We start from the raw sequence: 17,329 nt of genomic DNA, 5'->3' as shown, positions 1-17,329 counted from the left end.
AAAAATATATTCTATATATTATTACTTCTTGCAAGATGTATTTCATTGGCGGAGAACTACAGTGCAAAGTGGACATTCACACATAGAGCTTTTGTTTTCCAGTCACCAGCTTATTCCGATTCTGTTAGATTCTGATCCAGTTCTTTGCTGGGAGGCTGTGCTTCACGCCCCCTCTTGAACACTAGATGGCGCTATAGTGTCAGTGAGGTTGACCTGTTTGAAGGTCGTGTGGGCTGTAAGAATAAAAGAACAAAGCTCTGAATTACGACGTATTGGTTGTAAATAATGCATATGCACTTAGGGTAAAACTTGAACACAAGTAAACATTTAGTGACCCTGCGCACAGTAGGTTGAAACAGCTGTAGAGTGACACTGTTCGGTGACACTGTGTCGTGGTGTCTGGGCCACATCACATCAGAGCAAAAAATCAGAGCCTGTAGACAAATATACCAGGAAAACTATCCAAATAAATATACCATTTTCCGGGGGAAAATGGATGGTATGTTAAAAAAAAAAAAATTCAAAATAATTCACCTGATGAAACTGTATAAGAATATACAGAATATAGAATATGTGGGAGCCTGAGCCAGATGGATTTAACCAGTTTTTTTTTTTGTCTGTTAAAAACATTTTAAAAAGGGCAGCTACGTACGTCATTGTCCATTTTTGTGACCTGTGATTCATTTCGATCCTTTTTGGCTGCTCTCAGAGGGAAATTGTTTTCCGCGTGGATGTTACTCAGCCACTGCGTACAAGGGCCGGTAAGTGAAGGCAGGCTGTGTCGCTGTAGCTCTGACAAAATGAAGTTGACTAGTATTTACCTTGCTGATTACGCAGATGACAGTCGGCTGAGACTTTATAACATTTATCTCAGCAAAAACAGTAACTCCCCTCCCCTTTATATTGCTCTTACGTGTGTGCGTGTAATAAAGCGAGCAGAGCTGGCATCACATGGCGAAAGGAAAACGAACAATTTTAAAAAGAACAAACTTTTGACTATGAACTATTTGAAAAAACCACAGCAAACTGTAACGGTGCAGGGACAGTGCCGTAGAACGGCGTCCACTCAGCCTTGTGCACAGCGTTCAGGAAGTAAAGTCGGGGGGCTGGTGACATCTCTCCTCCGTGGCTCGAGGGCTCGGTGAGGTCATGGATTCGCTTGGCGCTCGCTCACCCGGCCTGTTCAGCGCCCCCAAGACATGAGCTCACTGCTTACACCGGGGTCTGTTACAGACGGCCGTCCGCCATACCAATCGCCGGACGCTACGAGGGCAGAGATTATTGTCGGGTTTTTTTCCTCTCCGTGACATTTGAAACAGGTCTCCGGTGAGGTCACGCTTTGGTCTTGGGGATCTATTTCGACGGGCAGGATGCGCAGTTGTTGACACGTGTGTTTCTGGGAGCTTCTCTGCACGACATTAGATACCAAAACTTCTCTCTGCATCCGCCGACACTCCATGTTTATGTGCAGCGGATATAAATAAGTGTGTGTACATTAAATATGTGTGTGTGTGTGTGTGTGTGTGTGTGTGTGTGTGTGTATATATATATATATATACACACACACACACACATAGATTAGTTATACTGCACAAATTTTAAAATCTTTAATGTGTCCCATAACCTCACTAAGTCACTTTCCGTAACTACTACTGATTCCTACTTGGGGCCGGTGCTGCATTTTGGCAGCGGCCGGAAACCAGAGGATCCAAAGAAAACCTGTGCCGACACGGGGAAAGCGCGCAACCTCCGAGCCACGATTCCAACTCACAGCCTTGGAGGTGTGAGCCTACGTACCGCCCTCTCATAACCTGTATAGATTTTTAACCATGTATTTAAAAAAACATAAAATGAAAGAATGTACAATAAAATGCACACATGCACATTTTTTTTTTTTGAGGCAGCTTTTGATTGAATTATAGCATCGAGTCTTCTTGGGTTCACACTTGCCCTCAATTAAAAAGATTAACCTCAAATAAAGTTCAGAGGCATTTAGTAGGATTTTCTTCACATGTGGGCAAGTGGTGGCCTAGCGGGTAAGGAAGTGGCCCTGTAATGAGAAGGTTGCTGGTTGGAATCCCAAGTTGCCAAGGTGCCTCTGAGGTGCCACTGAGCAAAGCACCGTCCCCACACGCTGCTCCCCGGGTGCCTGTCATGGCTGCCCACTGCTCACCAAGGGTGATGGTTAAAGCAGAGGACACATTTCATTGTGTCACCGTGTGCTGTGCTGCAGTGTTTCATCATGACAATCACTTCAATTGTATACAGTCAGAGTATTTACACATCATCTTGGTTTGAAAACATGGATCCCTATTCTTTCTTAAAACTTACAATCTACAATCTTGTTTTAAAAATCCTAATCCTCCTAATACAGTGACAGTTTTTGAGTTCTTGTATAGAATCATTGAACGTAATCAGTCAAATGCCATGTAATAGGCATGTAAACACAATAGCACCTTTTTCCTCACGTTTGTCAGGATTTCAGCAGAAATTGATGGTAGTAAAATGTTGCATGATGTCACATGTGAACAAGGATTTATTCCATTGTTGCTACAGCAAAAGCCATGGTCCACAGAGAACTTTCAAAGCATGGAAAATGTATCATCCCTCACATCCAAAATTGATAAAAAGACAAAATGTAGGTGTCAGGGAGGCTGCCAAGAGACCTACAGAAACACCGAAGGAGATGCAGGAATTTCTGGCAAGTGCTGGTTGTGCACTACATGTGACAACAATCTCCAGTACTCTCCATATGTCTGGACTGTGCGGTAGGGTTGCAAGACAGAAGCCTTTTCTTAAGAAACGTAAAAGAAATTTCTAAACGCATGACGACACATGTTGGTACCATGTTTTGGGGTTGCTACAGTCTTTCAACTAAAGAAAAAGTGAAAAGAAAGTTTTTGACCTGAAGAGGGACAATGCTGCATCAGACATGCCCTCATGCATGGGGTGTGAGATAAGACTCACACCCCAAAACACTGATTTAATTAGAATCAGAAAAAGAAAAGTATTAGTTTTAACATGGGAGTTTATATTTATATATCCACTGTAGATTTTATATATATATATATATATATATATATGTGTGTGTGTGTGTGTGTGTGTGTGTGTGTGTGTGTGTGTGTATCTATCTCAAAACTGTTTATTAGACCAGCTTTTACGCTGTACAGATTTTACAGAAAAAAAACATATTTAATTTAAATAATAATAAAACATATACAGTAATTGTGCATGTTAATACTACTGCTTATCATGTGTATTTGTGGTTTACACATTTAGACAGATAAACACACTTCAAGTGAACAGCGTATGTCGGTTGTAATACAGAAGTTTTTTTTTTTTACACCCTTCATGCTGGCGCAAGTTCTCTGTAAAGTGGGAGTGCACAGGGGCTTAAATCTGCATGTTTTTATTCCCCAATGAAACCCAGAAGGAGGCGACGTACGTCACACTCATCATCATCAGCAGCTCTTGGAGTTAATGAGGGCGATGATTCACTTCGGCAGTGGCCTCTGCGAGATTCTAGGTCACTGGTCTCAGTGGTTGACATGTGTCGAGTGTATATGAGAGTGTAAGACAGAGACGGTGCAGGAGTGTTTGTGTGTGTTTGGTCCACCTCCAGAGCTGCTATGGTAGTTATGCCCCTTAAAGTATGAAGTATCAACAGCGTAAAGAAAAGACGTCAGCTCTAATGCTGAAGTAACATTGTGGCTTCCGCGCCACCGTTGGACGTCATTATACATCCCACAGTTAAAGTCCTGTCTGGCATGAAGGTCCTGCTTGTCTTCTCAGGCTCCGTTCGGTTAAGTTGTAATGGCTTTATTGGTGTGACTAAGATTACGTCTGCGCGGCTGCAGACATCCTGGCACATGCATGAAATTCACGCGCTAACATTATGAATGACACCCATTTGTCTTGCATGTTTGTCCATTTGTTTGCGTACTGTGTGGGCTTTTGTGTGTGTGTGTGTGTGTGTGTGTGTGTTAGATCGTGTCAGGTTGGTTTGATATGAGGGAGTGAAACTGCTCCAAATCTTCAGCTCCTGGCTCCACCTACCGTAATAAACCCAATGTTCAGCGAAGCCTCCTCTTATTTTCATTCGCTGTACGCTGGGTGAGCGATCAGAGCTGCTGTGGTCTGCAGCGGGACTCGCGTCTCGCCTCAGAACCGAAAAACATACACAAACACTCATGCGTGCATGTAAAATACAGACCATACAGGCTAAAATACAGACCATACAGGCTTGTTCAAACAGCTGGACCTGACATAGTTTGAGCCTTTTTAGATCATAAAATAATCAAATAATTGGCTCTTTTTTCAAATGTTGCCAAATAGACCCATATTTTTTTTTTTTATAAATGTGTGACACAGTGATTGTGCATATATGTGTGTGTTTTTTCTGCCACTATGTGTACTTTCACAAGCATGTGTTTGTATGAGCGTATATGTTATTATTTACCTGTATGTGTATAATGAGTACATTTCTCCACGTGGCCTTGCATGTGTGTGTCGATCCCGTTTTGCCGATTTCGTGTAAAATCGGAGGCCGTGCACAGTATTGAATTGAGTGCATGTTTGTGTATGTATTTATTTCTTGTATATCTGTGTGTGTGTGTGTGTGTGTGTGTGTGACAGGACAGGAGTAATGCATGGCAGCTCTCTGACGTGTGGGACACGAGGCAGTGGTGGGGCCTGTGAGTGGCAGAGACAGAGATCCTGCCCCATCTCTGACTGCATTGGCTGGAGCTCTGACGCAGATAAACCCCCCCCTCCCCCTGCCCCTGCCCCGCCGCCCCACTCCCCCTCTTTTTTCAGCCCTTTTTTTTTTCCCTCCACTTGCCTAGATGGTTTTTTGATTCATGTGCTTTCTGCGGCTCCCTCCACTGCAGCGCTCGGCTCAGCTCGACATCAAAATTTTGCACCTCAACTGTTCCCTTTCCTTCACCCACATAGACTCTCACTCTTCCTTTTATTTCTATGATTTCTGCCGAATGCGTAACCGTTCAGTGTTACTTTCACCCAGGTCTCTTACCCCGACTCTGCATGCTCCCATGCATTTCCACACTTTTTACAATTATTTCCAATGCTCCATTTTCACTATATCATCATGCTACTTTCCACACAGAAAATGCTTCTAGCGGTCAGTTTTACACAATGCTTCATTTTAACTCCATAACACTTTAACTATTATAATATCCATCCTGTGTCTTACACACACGCAGAAAAGAAAGAGGTGCCCTTCCCACTTTTTACCACGCACTTTCCTCCTCGGTGCCTGTTTAAACCCCAATGCATGTGCACTGTTGCATGTAACACCACTTTACTGTCAGTGCAGTATTTTTACTCGCCAGCAGTCAATTTTTTTCCTCTTCATAATTCATGAGATGATAACCTATATGGCCTGTTGTCGGCCTGTGTAAATATTGCAGCTGTGGTCGAGGGAAGCCAGTGAAAATGTATTCATTGTTAAAAAGCAGATATAGCGCCCGTTGGATGTAGGTTTTTTTTTCTTTCTTTCTTTTTATGTGTCAAACGCAGCAGGTAAAAAGGGGAGCAAGGCGCCGGAGACTTAACTGGCATCATCGGCGTTGAAATAGTTGCTAGCTGGAGATTTGAAGATGAGCATAACTTCCCCAAGCCCCCAGGGACCCTGTTTTTTCATTGGCCTGCCTCTGACGTCAATGCTCCGGCTGTCCTGTGGATTGTCACAGCAGACGTTTTAGAGAGAGGGAGAGGGTGAGAGAAACCGTGTGTGTGTGTGTGTGTCTGTCAGAGTGTGGAAACTGCAGCGAGAGACTGTACCCTGCTGCAGCAGCACACAAAAGGGAGGAGAACTGCCAAATGCCACTTCATGCTTTTTGTAGTTGTGCGGGTTTATAATGCCAATCTGGTAGACGCCATTTTTTACGGTCACATTTACTGAATAATTGCAGTGAACCCTGAATTTGCAACGGCGACGTGTTGATACAGCCGGTAAAAAAATGTTCACACCGAGCACAGTGTGCCGCGAGAGAGGCGTGGGAGTTAACATTTGCTGTTGAAATACAGGGAGTCCCGCAGTCTGAACTTCACAGTACCTGCCGATTCCACGACATGTTGAATGCCGTGTGCTCTCAGCAACAAGATGGGTTTTCTGCCCCAACTGGCTTCCACTTTTTAGGAAAATGGTTTTATGTTACGCACATTTGGCATTAAGTGCTTCAGATGACTGAAATTATTACATTGTAATTACATAATTCATCTTTTGAATGCTACAAAAAAAAATGTAGGTAATATCATTTATGTGTTTGTACATAATGCAATATTGTACTGTGGATGTATACCGTATCCTACTGTAAGATGTAGCTGAGTGCTCAGTTGTAATTGTTTATTATGATACGATATAACATAATTGCAAGTGTTATTGGGGTGGAGCTGGTGGAGACCGACCAGATATACAGTCGTCGTTATTTAGTGCTAAAAATAATAAGTGCCGTGGCAGTGGTGGCCTAGCGGGTAAGGAAGCGGACCCATAAATTGGAAGGCTGCTGGTTCAAGTCCTGAGCGAAGTACCGTCCCCGCACACAGGACACATTTCGATGTGTCTGCAGTGTGCTGTGCTGCAGTGTTTCACAATGACAGTAACTTCACTTTCACTTTATTTGAAACTTGAATTACTGTGAATTTATACTTTGCCTTTGTTGGGCCTTTTTGGGTAAATGTGTGTTTTTAATGTGTGTTGGTGTTGTTTAGTGCACTGCTACTGTGTTTACTACAGTAAGGGTGACTGGTGACTGCTGCAGTTACTTCTGCATGCATCTAATCACCTATCAGGTCGTTCCACTACAAGTGTACAAATCTTGGCAGCAGGAATATTTTTCATTTTTTTAGTGTTGGAAAATTATTTTTATTTTTTCATGTATTGCAGTGCGGTACAGTTTTCCATTCTGAGTATCGCAGGAGTACAGGAGTGAAATTAGCACCATTGTTAACAGAATAAAATTGCCCACTTTGGGCGTCAGTAATTAGACGAGTTTTCGTATTGAATCATATAGAGTTGCTTTGACCACATACACAGGAAATTAGATATTAATCGGCTGTTTAATTTTTATTTTACATATTTGCCATTTTTTGACATTTCGGATTTTGCATTTAGATGCATTGGCCTTCATTTACTACCATTGTCATTGTATGTAGTCACAGGGTTAAATACACAAGTTATGTGGGGTAAAGTATCTTTCCATAGTTTTCAGATATGTACTTACAGTGTATCCTCATTCGTGTTTTTAAGATTTTAAAAAATTTAACAGTCCAGAGATTTGGTCTGGAACACTTGCCCCTTGATCCTGCATGAAAAGAGGACAGCAGTTTTCCATACAAACCGGCAAATGGCAACAAAAGAAAAAGTTATAAAGAAAAGATATTAGCAAAATGTACATTTTTAAAAGCAGTAATGGATGCAGACACTGTGCAGTAAACATTGCACAGTGCAGAACGTGAGTCTGGTGACAGGTGGCATGTAACCATCTTACACAATGTGTGTGTACAAGTCAGGAAATATACACACGCTCATACTGTGAAAAGTGAAGACATTTAGTGCAATTAGTGCACGTGTGAAATGATGGTTAATTATTTCTTGAATCGATACAAAACGTTCACGCTTTCTCTCGTACACTGCTTTTGGCATTTACATTACACCAAACGTCTATTCTGCAGATTAGACTCTCTCTCTGCCTCTGACACATACACAGTTTGCCGTCTGTCACGCATGCAGAAAACGTGTGCACACAGTTGTTCATGCGAATATTCATGTGAATGTTCGGTAATACTCGGCCCTGTGCAGGCCTACGTGCCTACAGGCGTGCCACACCTTTTCAACGTTACCAGGGCAGAACTATGCGCTGCAGTGGTATCATTGTAAGGCCGTCATCTAAAATAGGAATCTGTCAATCAAGCCTTTCATATCTAATAAAAAAGACACATTTTTTTTGTTCTCCATATTTGTCATTTGTCTAAAAATGTCATTTTGGCGGCTGTTACTTTTTGCTTTACAGTATAATAAACTCGTCATGTCTGGTTTGATAAAAGCGACCTAATGATATTATATGAATGTTGCAGTTTATCCCTTTTTCGCGTCATTATGATGTTTTGGAGGTAAAAATACTCTCACGGCCACTGAGCGTAGGAGATGCTCGGACTTTGCAGCTCAGGGAAACCTTAAATCCGAATGAGGTAATAACCACAGGCCGGCCTTCTAAGTGTTGCTGTCAACATTTCAGTTAGCAGTTTACGATTATAGGCAACGGGAAAAAGTCAGAGTGGTGACTAGCTGAAAAAAAAGGTGGCTGTTTTATGTCATTTCCACAGAGGCCGGACTGGTACTTTCTGGGGTTTTTTTTATTTGGTGTAATGGCCCCGCAGCTCTCTTCTTCTCTGGCCACGTCCCACCTACGTCACTCCGGGCCTACTGGTGTGGTGGCTGAGGGTGTTACTGAGTAAAAGTCTCCGTGTGGTTAATGCCTCCCTGCTTGGAAATACATGTCCATTTGCGGCACGGTCATGTCGGAGAGGCCGCTGAGTGGTGAAACGGAAGATTGCTGCGCTTTGATGTGAGTGTAGCGGCGGTGTAATCAGTGTATTCAGGGCTGCATATACGGGAAAAGTATGCGGAATCTGACAAATCACATTGGTAATTTATATTATGATGCGATCCATGTCATGGGGCAGCAGGGAATGTGTTTTTTTTTTTTTAGTTTTTTAAATCATTTTTTTATTACTTTTTACTATATATTACCACTGAGTCCCTCTAAGAAATATATTAAAAGAGAATACACACACATACATACACAAACTAATTATAAAATATATATTTACACATATACAACGCCTGTGCATATGAAATGTATACATTTGTGCAGACAGTTCCATGTTCACACATAATAAGAAACGTAATTTTTCCCCAGGTCTGACATGGCCACTGCTAAATTGAAAGGCAACTGGAGGAGCGTAGCTGGTAATCAGCTGAGGTGAGGAAGAGGAGGGTACCCAGGCAGGCTGGAAGTTGCTTTATTCTCCAGTACATACAGTCCATCTGTTAATGAACTGATCTTTGAAGCCTTCTGTCCTGCCTTTTTTTAGGGTTTATCGAAACACCTAAATGACAAGTTGGGGCAATGACGTCACAGTCCAAGTGCAGTGAATAATTTTATTATAAAAGATGGGGAACTGTTTCACCTTGCATACTATAGACCACACCCAACTTGAATAACAACTTCTCCCACGTTTATAATGTAAAATAATTGACTTTTCATTGGTATTGGTGAACAAAATGGCGGTGCGTAAAGACAGCTTGGAAATTTGGTGCCAAACGAACTTTCTGTCAAATTGTAAAGGGTGTAAAAGGGGCGAAATTCTGCAGATGACGAAGCTGAGCGAATGGGCTCCTCATCTGGTTGCAAATGAATTATTAACAATCAGAAAGGTGAAAAATGGCCAGAATTCTAAGCATATATTCAGCAATTGTTTTTTTGCATTATGCTTTTTATTCATAATCTATATGCATCTTTGAATGTGGAGCAGTGGATAAACCTACTCGTAAAATACAATACTGACACAGTCCGACGCGTAAATATGTGTTTTTATGACGATCCCTTACTTTGTTGTAGGTACTTGACCTCTTTATAAAGCGCTTTGGAGTGTGTGTGGGGCCAGAAAAGCCCAAAACCGCAACCCGACTCAGGTGAGGGGTGAAGTTCGCGCAGCGCACATGAGAACCCCGTGTTTGCGAATTCACCCCACCGGAACCAGGTCTGACGTCAGATAACGGTCCCCCCCACCCCCACCTTCCCAAAGCACAGCCACGTGCTAGAAGTGCCTGGTGAAGAGACTGCGCGCTTCTAATAAACGCCGGGTCTGGTTCTGGGCAGAGAGCGGGGTGCCGGCCCGTGTCCGTGCGTAAAAGTGTGCGTAAAACCCCCGGGCACCACACGGCACCGAACCGATTTCGGCAAAATGTCTGTGCAGCACGTGACGTGGACTACATCGTACTGAAATGGAATCAGTTGTACAACTTTGTTTTATTAAAACGCCAAAGAATTTTTTTTTAACGTCGAAGTAGCGATAACGTTAAACGTGCATTTAGGGTGGCTGTTGTGTGGGCGTTTTTTTTGTGTTTTGGAGTTAATATATGTTTTGTTAATATATACTTGACTACATATGTCATATAATGTACACGTGCATTTTGCATGTAAATGATTATTATAATAAAGATCATGAGTAAATTTGCAAAAATGCAAAAAAAAAATGCAGAGGGTATGTCTCGTTTATATTTTCAAAACGTGTTTTTTATGTCATCATGTATACGTTTATAGTGGGAATGAAAAGGTGAAAAGCAGTCCGCGCGCAAACACACACACACACACACACACACACCCCGGCGCCTGGTGACGTCTGGGAGTGTCGTGCGTGCAGCGTGCTGTGCTGGATGGTGTATTCCGCTTTATTTGCGCAGGAAATCCGTGCAAAATGTTCCGACGATTACAAAACACGCGAGAGAGTCACGCAGCGATCAAATGAAACGCGGATCTCGGATCCTATAAGTCGGAGAAAAAAAAAAAAAAAAGGAGGATGTCCAACCCTGAGAAAGTCCTCCCATCACGCCCCCAGTCCCCCCCGACGATCGGGAAAAGGCAGAGATCTGGAGACCCTCGCCAGTCTGGCGACACCCAGGAAGCAGGCGACCCTCCCCGCCCTTCGCTCCCCACGCCGATCTCGCGTCCTCCACCCCCCGCCCTGCTGCCCTCGTCGCGGCGGGGAGGCGGACCAGCGCCGAGCCCCGACCCGCTCCCCGCGCCCTGCATGGACTAGCCGGACTCCATCCCGAGCCGATCCGCAGCAGGCGCCGCTTCTCTCCGCCTCTCCCCTCCGCCCCGCGGCCGCAGTCCGACATGGAAGATGGTCCGCCTCCTCCCACCAGCTGCTTCAGGAGGCTCACCGACTGCTTCCTGGGCTCAAGTAGGTACTTTTCTCAAGGCGGGCCAACTTTTCTCGTTTCGTTTTGGAACCTGCGCTGTTCCCCGGGACCTGGTGTGGGGACGCCGGTGCGGTATTCCTGTAGCGCATGCATCACACGGGTGGGGACATATTAGGGAGAAGGGAGTGTGTTGGGGTGAATGAATGGGGTCTGTGCGAAGATCAGAAAAAACAAAAGGTGAAGTGAACACCAAATGATGTCACATCTGTCACAATGCATGAAAAATGCACGCTTATGTATCAAATCTACAGGAAGGATTTGCACAAGGGGCGCGTAGCGTTTATTATGTAGTCCACAAAAAATCCCAGACAAGTTCATCAGTTTCTAAAAAAGTAGCAGGTTGTACTGGAGAGGTGCAGCAGGTGAGCTGGTGGAGGGCCGTAGGCCGGGGCGGCGCGGGTTCAAGTGCAGCTCGGCTTAGTCGTCAACTGTATTTTTTTTTGAGATGCAAAGGGTGAGAGAAGAATCCACAGCACAAAATATAATGCAGTATAACGCACCGAAATACTGGTCAACTGAGGAGTGACGTATAATTAACAATAATGGAAAAATAAATAAACTGCAATAAAATTGAAATAAAAATAAAAAAATCATTGAGCAGCTGATGCCTAGTTCTTTCTCTCGTTTTGTACGTCCTTCTCTGACATTTCGGAGTCAGCAAATCAGCGAAAATCCTCCAGTGTGTAAATAATACTCTATGAATAGTGTTTGCAGAAACATTCAAAGCTATTTTTATGGTTTTTATTCCCCCTCCCTATTTAATTAGGATGAATTAATCCTGAATCACTGTGTGCTATACTAGGTGTGTCATATTTCAGACCTTTTCTCTTTTGTGAAAGGACACGTGCACAGTCGAAGGTGGTTTTTCTCTAATAACTATTAATAAATATTAAGCAGAATGTTTCTCACGCAGTAGTTATGTGTAACCTGTGGGGTGGTGTTCTAAAACGGAATCATGTTCGTGTTTTAATCGGAATTTCATCGCTCTGTCACCCAGCCCTAATTGAAGTGAAATGCAGCCTTGTGGGATCGTGCCGTTGGTCCTGTACGAGGCCGACGCAAGTATACGTTCATCTTGGTCTGTGCTCCTTCAGTCTTGGTTTGAGTAACAGGTTTCCAGGGATACGGGCCTGACTGGAACTCAGGGATACGGGCCTGACTGGGCCTGACTGGAAAGTCATGGCGGCACCATGCCAAATTTGGGTAGTGGTTTGAGTTCAGTTGTTTCGTAATGAGTTGCATAAATTTAGGTCCAAAGAACACAGTTGTGTTCCTGTGGTGTCCCTGGGCTGGGTCAACTTCTCAAGGCGTTTACAAAATGTATTTTTTGTGTGTGATAGCATTTATGACGTTTACTTTGTAAAATATTTACATTTTTGAGAATCATCCACGACTGTTTCCTCCTTCCTATCCATTAGTGGTAAGAGTGTTGCTCTGTAATGCTGATGATTTGATGGAGGTGCTCCCTACAAGGATGCCATTATACACGTTATCACTGTCATCTATGCAAACGTTCAACATCGGATGCTCGTCTCTGACACTGACACGTATAAGGCACGAAACGCATTGTTCAGATCGTTTCTACAGACTTTTAGTCTTCGTTGTTTGTCCTGTAAGGCCCCATTAACTCAGCAAATGCCTTCATTTGTTCTATGCAAATGTTTGGAACTAAAACTACAATCCATGAAGTACAAGTAAATGTACCCTACAGGGATTCATTTAGACAAGCCGTCCATCAGGCCTGTTGCAAAAAAAAAAAAAAAAAACGAGTCACATGTGAGGTGAAGAGTTTTGTCTCATATAAAGCAAATATGCTGCTGCAGTGATCTGCCTTCTGCCTTTAGTGTAATGAGAAATATAATACAGGAGGCAGAAACATGCAGCATGAGTCTGCAGTTTCAGCACAATGATGGACACTTTATTGTTTAAATAATAAATACCATCAGATATCAAAGGAAATAATTTCTCTATGTCTTTGTAATGTAATGTGATTATGGACATTCACCAAAATAATAATTTATTCACCGTGGGGTGAATGAACTAAGCAAGAGATGTACTTTAATCTGTTGTCATGATTCATCTGGCATATTAACATTATACCACTTGATTACTAATAAATCAGGCCTATGACCTGTCAAACATAAATAGTAACTCTGTGTGAACGAGATGTTATTGACACATGTCTGGTACCAAAAATGCGGCGGGACGACAGAATCCATTGATCTAGAATCCGATTATTCTGATGCACTGTGCCTGTCACTGCCTGGCGTCCATCGCTGGTGGAGACCTCTCATGTCTGAAGAAACAGCTGTTAAATGGGTCAATACCAAAACGCTGCCCTTATCTGATTAGGCTGCTTCTGATGTTCTAATGTAAACTAATGACAGATTTACCTTATGTACATCCATACGTTCTTAAATGTAATCAAATAAATGATTCAAGTTAAAAAGGGAGATTATGGCAGACACTTATTAACCAAAGTAAGTCCTGAAAGTAGCCACTTTAACCCTCTGGACACACTTTGCCTTTTAGTTTTCTCTCTAGTTCATCCCAAACCAGCTTGATGGGCTTTATGTCTGGAGACTGTGCTGGTCACTCGGTGTTTTCAAGTTTACAATTTTGTTCTTGTTTCATAAAAGTAGTTCTGGCCTGGACTTACGTTTTTGGGTCATTGTCTTGCAATACAACACAACTACTGTTAAGTTGCTTGAAGCTGTTGTCCTGTGATCCGCTTTTGATTTGTCTTCTGATGCAGGTCTGGGTCTGCCAGACATCTTCCTGTCAGGGTCTTCCCTAGCTTCTGAGTATCTTTTGATGGTGAAGGAGACCTTGACTTTCTTCTGACATTCGCTGTAGGAAAGACCAACTCTTCTAATTGTTATGATGGCCTTCCTCTCGTCCATTTTTATTTGCCCCTTTTGTGCATTTTTATAGCAACACACTACTGTCTGCAGCACACTACTGTTCAAATAATGCTCACGATGGTATGATACCACATTGTGTTCCAACACTAATTTTATACAGACAGAGGGGGTTGTAATAGCTTCTTGTTCTTGTTAAGTGTAAATCTGAAATTTACAGTACAGGCCAAAAGTTTGGACACAGCGTCTCTTTCAATGTGTTTTCTGACCATTTACGTTGGTAGATTCTCACTGAAGGCATCAAAACTATGAATGAACACATGTGGAGTTATGTACTTAACTAAAAAAGGTGAAATAACTGAAAACATGTTTTATATTCTAGTTTCTTTGCTCTGATTACTGCTTTGCACACTCTTGGCATTCTCTCGATGAGCTTCAAGAGGTCGTCACCTGAAATGGTTCTCCAACAGTCTTGAACCATCTCGATTGAGTTCAGGTCCGGTGACTGTGAAGGCCAGGTCTCCACTTTTTGTTAAGTACATAACTCCATTTACATTACATTTACATTTACAGCATTTATCAGACGCCCTTATCCAGAGCGACTTACAATCAGTAGTTACAGGGACAGTCTCCCTGGAGCAATTTAGGGTTAAGTGTCTTGCTCAGGGACACAATGGTAGTAAGTGGGATTCGAACCCGGGTCTTCTGGTTCATAGGCGAGTGTGTTACCCACTAGGCTACTACCACCCTAACCCTAACCCTAACCACCCTAACTCCACATGTGTTCATTCATAGTTTTGATGCCTTCAGTGAGAATCTACCAATTAAATTGTCATGAAAATAAAGAAAACAGATTGAATGAGAAGGTGTGTCCAAACTTTTGGCTTATACTGTATATTTGCCATTTACAAGTGAGTGTATCATTCATGCAGTAAATGAATACAAAACAAAAAGAATACAAACAGAATTAAAGTGTGCACCAGAACATCAGTGGGGTGATCTGAAGAGTGCTGTGCACAAGATATACCCTCACAATCTGACAGAGTTGGAGCGCTTTTGCCACGAAGAGTGAGCAAATGTTGCCAAGCCAAGATGTTCCATGCTGGTAGACTCCTACCCAAGACACACACAGTGGATTTAAAAAGTGTGCACACCCCTGTACACATTTGTAAAGCACCACAATAAATCTTTAAATGAATCTTGGCCATATTTGGCCCACCTTCCCCTTCTGAAACAATCTGAAAACAAGACATTTGACAAAATCTGTCCTAGTTTAATTTTCCTGTAATTTTATTTGCTTCTAGCGCAACAGCCATGGTTCACTGAGAGCTTACAAAGCATCAAAGGGATTTGATTGTTGAAAGGTATCAGTCAGGAGAAAAAAATCCATGTAATTCGATATACCATGGAACATAGTGAAGACAGTCATCCAAAAGCACAGAAAACATTGGACCACAGTGACATTGCTAAAAACTGAATATTCCTCCAAAAGAGAGGATGCCAAGAGACCTACAGCAACACTGAAGGAGCTGCAGGAATTGCACTGGTTGAAAGTACATTGCCAAAAGTTTTGAGAATGACACAAATTCTGGTTTTCACAAAGTTTGCTGACTCACTGTTTTTAGATCTTTTTGTCGGTTGTTTCTGTCCTGTATTGAAGTATAATTACAGGCATTTTATAAGTTTTAAAGACTTTTATTGACAATTAGATCACGTTTATACAAAGAGTCAATATTTGCAGTGTTGACCCTTTTTTCAAGACCTCTGCCAAATCCAGATTGATTCCTTCATAATCCTTCATAATCAGTGCTTGGAGTTTGTCAGATGGCATCATTCTTCACCAAACAGTTCTTGGGTGGTTGGGAGAAGTTGCTGTTGGAGAAGGTTTTGGTATCATTCTTTATTCATGGCTGTGTTCTTAGTTAAAATTGTGAGTGAGCCCACACCCTTGGATGAGAAGTTGCCCCATACATGAATGGTCTCAGGATGCTTTACTGTTGGCACGAGGCAAGACTGATGGTAGAGCTCACCTTGTCTTCTCCAGACAATCATTTTTCCAGATGCCCCAAACAATCAGAAAGGAGATGGTCCTGGCACTTAGGAGACGCCAATCAATTGCTTAAGAGATGATCCTGGCGCTCGCTGGACTTTCTTGGTCGACCCGAAGCCTTCTCACAACTCTTGAACTTCTCTCCTTGAATGTTTTAATTGTCTGATAAATGGTTAATTGAGGTATAATCTTAGTAGCAGCAACATCCTTGCCTGTGAAGCCACTTTTTATGCAACGCAGTTGTGACTGGACGTGTTTCCTTGCAGGTAAGCATGGTTAACAGAGGAAGAACAATGATTTCAAGCATCATTCTCCTTTTAAAGCATCCAGTCTGCTGTTCTAGCTCAACCAGCAGGACAGAATGATCTCCAGCCTTGAGCTCATCAACCCTCTCACTTGTGTTAATGAGAGGATCCCCAAAATAATTTGTGGCAGGGCTGAAATGCAGTGGAAAAGGTTGCTTTGGGATTAAGTTCATTTTCAATTCATCTGATCGCTCTTCATAACATGCAAATTGCTGCAATAAAACAGAAGGAGCAAACTTTGCGAAAACCAGTATTTGTGTCATTCTCAAAACTTTTGGCCACGACTGTAGTTCATGTGACAACAATCTTCCGTATTCTTCATGTATCTTGATTGTTGGGTACGGTTACAAGACAGAAGCATTTTATTAAAAAGGAAAATATCCAGGCTAAGCTGAAATTTGCACACCAAAAAATACACCAAGTCTCCCAACAGCATGTGTGTTGAGCAGATTTGCTTGTTTCTTAATTGAATTGTACAGATTGTAGGTGACATTTAATGTCGTATAATAGTGGCCTCGGTTTTTACAGGACATAAACCTGACATTTTAACTGGGGTGTTTGCACTTTTCATATCCACTGTGGTTATGTATGTATGTTTGCGTGTTGTGTTTAATTCATGCATATTGGTATATTCGGCAGGTAAAAATGCATATGAAGAAACGTGTGTTGGGGCGAGTGAACACTGTGGCGTTGACTGTTGTTAGAGGATACACCAGGTCATCCTTAATGTGATCTGACAGGCATTCCTCAGAGCAATTGGACGTCTAGGAAGTCCTTAACTAGATAAAGGAAGCTCTCATCACAGACACTTCCCCGCTTAAATCCCGACGTCATTCAATCATCACAGTACATTCCTTTACACTAATGTAAGAATTTAAGTTGTCATGTGTTAGTGACAGGGCCCTGTTTGTTTGCCTAGGCTGTTACGTTGCTCAGAAACGTGTGAGTGCAGGTAGCTTAGCATCCGGCGTGTACAGGGTATGGATGTACTCATGAATGAATAGCTAGCGGGCTAATAACATAAAAACGAGTCAGAAAAAGTGTTTTATGTATTATTTATATAAGTTAGTGTAAAACTACCATATGGAATGCTACAGATGTT

General features: G+C 42.4%; 1 protein-coding gene across 4 annotated transcripts in view; it reads left to right on the top strand.

The window, feature by feature from the left end:
* Nucleotides 1-17,329, top strand: part of pde10a (phosphodiesterase 10A) — a 75,684-nt gene that overhangs the window by 11,467 nt on the left and 46,888 nt on the right. For 3 of the 4 annotated variants that reach the window (XM_028988550.1, XM_028988549.1, XM_028988553.1), the window contains exon 1: nucleotides 10,610-10,992. The exons of the other annotated variant lie outside the window; for it this stretch is intronic. In XM_028988550.1, coding sequence (XP_028844383.1) covers nucleotides 10,926-10,992 — 67 coding nt within the window. In that variant the 5' untranslated portion in view covers nucleotides 10,610-10,925. Of the gene's footprint in view, nucleotides 1-10,609; nucleotides 10,993-17,329 lie in introns of those variants that run through there. 4 annotated transcript variants of the gene reach the window in all.

This window comes from Denticeps clupeoides, chromosome 8, assembly GCF_900700375.1.
Source record: "Denticeps clupeoides chromosome 8, fDenClu1.1, whole genome shotgun sequence".
Lineage (NCBI taxonomy): Eukaryota > Metazoa > Chordata > Actinopteri > Clupeiformes > Denticipitidae > Denticeps > Denticeps clupeoides.
Note: the sequence above shows the minus strand (reverse complement) of the source record. Positions and strands in the feature narration are given on the sequence as shown.